Here is a 5,514-nt window from a genome sequence, read left to right on the forward strand (position 1 = left end):
GTAGTGATACTGCCTCGGAAATCCAAGGAGGGGTCGCTATGAGTCGGGTCTGACTCGACGGCACATAACAACAACAACAGAAGAAGATAGCTAGTAATGCTGTGCATTTCTCCAAATAGCACATGGAGAAATGCACAGCATTACTAGCTATCAATGCAAATCAAAATCACACCAAGATACCACTTCACACCCACTGGGACAGCAACCATAAAAATTACAAAAAAAAAAAAAAAAAAGCAGACAATACCAAGTGTTGGCAAGGATGTGGAGAAATTGGAATCCTCATACATTGCAGGTTGGAAATGGAAACTACTAGTAGGGAAATGAGTAAGCAAAGAGCACCACATCCATCCACTTGATGGAATTTATTCAGGCACCAAAATTCATGCTGATGAAGAGTTTGATACAAGAGGAAACATGGTGAGTGAAAATAGCAGAATAAGGAGTGTACAGACAGAACCATCTCAACTACAGGGGAGAGAGCTACAGTGGATGGAGGCGGCTCTGCACAGCAGACGGGGAGTGGGAAGATTTCACCCTAAGAGTGCTGGAAAGAGTAGAAGAGGAATGATGCTGTTTTGGGGTACCAGTCTGGAGGCCGTGAGGCCCTGATTCTTGGCCCATGCCTTTCCCCAGGGGGTGATCAGTCTGCTGAAACCCAGCCAGTCCCAGCACCCCAACCCCTGGTGGGCTGTGCCCAAAGCTTGCAGGTGTCTTGGGTGGGGATTTAATACCCTTCCTAATCTTCTTTAATCTTTCCCCCTTTGGCCACCTGAAATACACATACAATGTAAGTACATCTTGCAAATACAGATTCAAAACAAAGTCCCTAATGTGCCACCATCACTTACAAAATGGCCTGGGAACCCTTATAAAGAAATGCCAGCACTGGTACTTTGGGAGCAGCTGGGCTCAGGCCAGGAAGCTCTGGTAGTGTAGTGGTTAAAACACTTTGCTCCCTAACCAAAAGGTCAGCAGTTTGAACCCACTGGAGGCTCCCCGGGAAAAAGATGAGGCAGTCTACTTCCATAAAGATTTACAGCCTTGGAAACTCTATGGGGCGATTTTATTCTGCCCCATAGGGTCGCTATGAGGCAGAATCAACTGGATGGAGTGGGGTTGGTTTGGGTGGGCCCAAGCCTGCCTTCTGCAGGCTGTCTGCTCAACCCCCACCTTCTCCACACACAAGCCGGACACCAGAGAAAACAGTCACATGTAGCAGGGTAGCTATTCCCCAGAACCGGGGTTCAGCAAGTAATTGTAGGGCCTGAAAGAGTGGGCCTGGGAGCCAGGAAACCTGGCTTCTGATCCGAGTGGGGCCGGCTCCTTACTCACTGTAGACCCGTTAGTATGTTATTGCTTCTCTCTGGGCCTCACTTTCCTCTCCTGTTAAATGGGGCTAAAAATGGAAAACGATATTCCAGAGCCTCGGTCTGGAACCCACTGAGATAACCCAAGTGGAAGGGTTGGCACAATGTCAGACACACAGCAGGTGACTCTGCTGGCTCTGAGGGAGTCTCCCAACCCTATGGGCCCCGATCCCGCCTTAGTAACAGGAGGACTGTGGCGACAGGATTGCAGGATTCAAAGATCCCTGGGCCACCGTATGGAATTGAAGCAGGCAGCACCACGGGGCGGGGCGATGCCAGACAGGGGAGGGACTCGAACCTGCGTGTCCGTAGGCTTTCGGCCCCACCCGGAGTCCGGCGGTCATGTGGCGCGGTCACGTGGCCTGACCCGGAACCGCGGTATTGGGCTCCCGGCAAGCTGCGAGGTATTTGGGCACGATCCGGTACGTGAGCTCCTTGGCGGGTCCGAGCGCCGACCCGAATGCCTTCTCCGTGGGTGGCGGGGCTCCTCTGAGACCCCTAGCTGCTCGCCCGAAAGTGTGGGACTGGCGGTGGGGGCGGAGGCGAGGTGTCCCGGGCGCGGTCCCACCAGCCTGACCAACCCAGGGCCTGGGAAGTGGCTGCAGGCAGCCGCCCCTTGTGGCCGTGGACGAGTCTCTTCGCCCCTCCGAGCCAAAGTTTTTGCACCTGCGGATTGGGGCGGTTACCACGAGCAAGTTCTTCCTGCCGGGGTCGCAGTGAGGTTTGGGGGGCGGGGGAAGTTATGGCGTTCAAACTGCTGCGAAATCTGCACAGTGCTAGGCAGACGCGTGCGGGTCACAGGGCGTACAGGGGCGAACTGCAGACCCGCCCTCCGCGCCAGCTCAACTCCCTCGGGCCCTCCAGTCCAAAGGGGGGCGGCCGAGGCTGCGGATGGACCCCAAGACCGAGCTTCCTGGAGGCAGGAGCAGCCGAGGGAGTGAGAGGGCCCGGGCTCCAGATGGTGAACTTGGGCGCTGGGAGTGTCCCCAGGCTGGCCTAGCAGCATCAGGAGCCCCCTTTGCCAATGAGCCCCGAGTCCCCTTTTTTAGGGCAGGACAGACAGGAGACCAGGGAAATCACCAAGGAAGCTTGGTCAGGTTCATCAAGAGCCTTTTGAAAATCAAAAAAACAAAACAAACCCACTGCCATCCAGTTGATTATTACTTTTAGCGACTCCCGTTTGGGTTTTCAAGGGGGTAAATCTTTATGAAAGTAGGTTGCCCCATCTTCCTTCTGCAAAGTGGCTGAAGGGTTTGAACTGCCAACCATCCGGTTAGCAGTCAAATGCCTTAGGCACTAGGCCACCAGAGCTCCTTTTTGAAAAATAAGTAGAACTTGAATGTCCACTAAAAAAAATTCCCATTTTTTCTGGGAACATGGCATTAAGGCCAGTTATGCCAGTGTTGTAGGGTCTTAGTGATGTGCTGAACCCCTAGGAAAGATGGCAGACTTCTTTGTCACTTCCTTTTTAATTGCATATATTTTTTGATTTGCTAATGAAGCTAAAACTCTGTATTGTTCCTGCCTTTTATCATCAAAATATGAATGATGCTGTCCTCTTAATTTGAAGGAGGAAAGCTAAAAAATCCTAAGGCCCCTCACACCGGTAGAAGAAAGAGTTTGCTAAGGGTGGTTCTGCCCAGAGACTGTGATAACTGTCCTGGGAACTGAAGGGAGGTGGAGCAGCGGTTTGCTCCCCACTTCACAGCGGGAGCCTGAGCCTCAGAGAGTTCAGGTGACTTGGCCAAGCAGAAACTGGACCAGGTCTCCAATGCCTTTTCTCTTAGAGTTTATTGTTACTCCACTGCCCCGTCCCAGGATACCTCGTCTTCATCTAGGAATCCTGCTTCCCAGCTGCCTAGGTGGTGCTCAGTGCCTCCCAGGGAGCTCTCTGGGGCAGCTTAGGGTGGGTTTGCTGAGCCAGACCGCACCTGGGATCTGAGTGGCCCACAGTGAAATGAGAGCACCTGGAAGGAAGCAGAGGAGGCAGGGATTGATGTTTGGTCACCTGCTGTGTGCGAGGGGCTGTGCTGGCTGCCGTCAAGTTCTGGGTAAGAGTCAGAGGGCGAGCTGCCCGTGGGAGGGGGAGGCACAGCCCCCTCTGACGCTCCCCAGCTGTGGGCGTGTGTTCTCAGCAGACTGCCTGGGAGCCTGAGAGAGACCTCACGACCACTGGGCTCTCCTGCAGCTTGTCCACTGCTCAGGAACAGCAGGAACGGGAACGAGAACCTCCGCTGGCCCTCCAGTCCTCTCTGTTTTAAGCCTTCACAGGACCAAGGATGCTATGAGCTGGTCATGACGTCTGTCGGCTGCAGCCCTTTCTGAACCTCTGGCTGTCCGGAAGCTCCATTCTGATCCTTGCCAAGGTAGGTCATCCTGCCCAACCTGAGACACAAAGAGGTGGCAGCACCTTGTGTGGTAGAGAATGAGGCGGGCAGTAGACCGAGCATTGCAGCTACCAGGAGCCCCCTCACCCCCACTCCCCCTGCCCAGCTCTGCATCCTGCCATCATCTTTGCCTCATCACTTTCATCCTCTGAATCCAGGTGGTCCATATGGCCTGCTGAGCCTCTAAGCTGCACCTCTTGAATCAGCCCCTTCCTCTTCGTACTCCTGGGCTCCACTGAGGAGTGGGCTCTCATTCCCACCCTGGGATGATCAGCCTGCATATCCCTAACCTTGCCCATCTCCAACCATCACATCACCTCTCGGCTCACTACTACAGGGACTTCTGGTGCCAATCACAGCCTCGATTCCATAGCCTACGATTCCCCAGCCCATACCCTTTCCTCTTATCAGGGCAGAGCCCCCAGTTTTTTCATACTCACCTGGGGGGATAAACTGGCCACTGTTAAGTCAGTTCCAACTCATGGTGACCCCATGTAGGCCAGAGTGATTCAAAGCCACCAGCCACTCTGGAAGGAAGATAGGGCAGTCTACTTCCATAAAGATTTACCACCTCGGACACCCAACAGGGATCACTGTGAGTCAAAATCAACTCAATGGCAGTGAGTTTGGTTTTTGGTTTTAGGGTTTCTATGGCTGATTTTTCTGAAGTAGATCACCAGGCCTTTCTTCTGAGATGCGCTTCAGTGAACTTGAACCTCCACCCTTTCAATTAACAGCTGAGTGCTTTTAACGTTTGCACCACGTAGCGATTCTGCTCACCTGGAAGTGGTCTCTAAATCCAAATTGGCTCAGCGCCGCTCCTTTCAGGCCCACATACCTCACCTTCACACCTCCGCTACTCTCGCAGTCTCTGTTCTGCTTTAGTATCTACTCCTTACTAGGAACATGCTAGGAGCCCTGGTGGTGCAGTGGTTAAGCACTTGGTTGATAACTAAAAGGTTAGTGGTTCGAACCTACCAGCTGCTTCGGGTGAGAAAGATGCAGTAGTTTGCTTCTATAAAGGTTTACATGTTGGAAACCCTATGGGTCAGTTCTGTAGGGTCACTGTGAGTTGGAATCGACTTGATGGTAGTGGGTTTTTTGGGTTTGTTCATTTCACTGTGTGCATTCAGGTCCCCCTGTATTAGTCTGGAAACACCTTGGGGACAGGTGCTCTGCACTGAGAATCCACCTGCGGAGTATGAATGAGTCCACACCCTCAGGATGCTTACGAATTTGTTGGGAACTGAACACCCACTCGAGGCACAGTCAGAGCCGAGCTTCTGGCCCTCGTCTGATGCCGCCGTGCATCCACCTGTTACCCTTCTGTGGCACACACTGCGGCACAGAGAGGATTTCCAGGCCCTGCCTGAGGCTGCTGTCAGCGCACGCAGCCGTCCGTCCGGGAGCTTGTCAGGCAACCTCAGAGGTTTAGAGGATTGCTGCCCTGCTGCATCCCAGGGGCCTGAGGTGCAGCCTGGGAGGCTATGAATTATCTCTCAGTTGTTGACCAATCAAGAGTCACAGTGCATAGATTCAGGCGTAAAATGTGTGGCACGGAATGTACATGTGTGGTCAGGAAGGGCTTTGGAAGGCGAAAGACACAGGTGGGTGTGGCTGGAAAAGCAGCAGGTATGGCAGAGTCCTTGGGTGGAAATGGTTGAGTGCTTGACTGCTAACCAAAAGGTAGGCGGTTCACACCCACTTAGAAGTGCCTTGGAGGAAAGGCCTGTCAGTCTGCTTCTGAAAGGTCACGG

At 53.2% G+C, this 5,514-nt stretch overlaps 1 protein-coding gene across 1 annotated transcript in view; it reads left to right on the forward strand.

The window, feature by feature from the left end:
- The first annotated feature begins 1,642 nt into the window (after positions 1–1,642).
- HPS1 (HPS1 biogenesis of lysosomal organelles complex 3 subunit 1) overlaps positions 1,643–5,514 on the forward strand; it is a 43,373-nt gene continuing 39,501 nt past the window's right edge. The window contains exon 1 of the mRNA XM_007940040.1: positions 1,643–1,792. Within this exon, the coding sequence (XP_007938231.1) occupies positions 1,643–1,792 (150 nt within the window). The remainder of the gene's footprint in view (positions 1,793–5,514) is intronic.

Source organism: Orycteropus afer, unplaced genomic scaffold (assembly GCF_000298275.1).
Source record: "Orycteropus afer afer isolate SDZICR_OR568_19922 unplaced genomic scaffold, OryAfe1.0 scaffold00064, whole genome shotgun sequence".
Taxonomy (NCBI): domain Eukaryota; kingdom Metazoa; phylum Chordata; class Mammalia; order Tubulidentata; family Orycteropodidae; genus Orycteropus; species Orycteropus afer.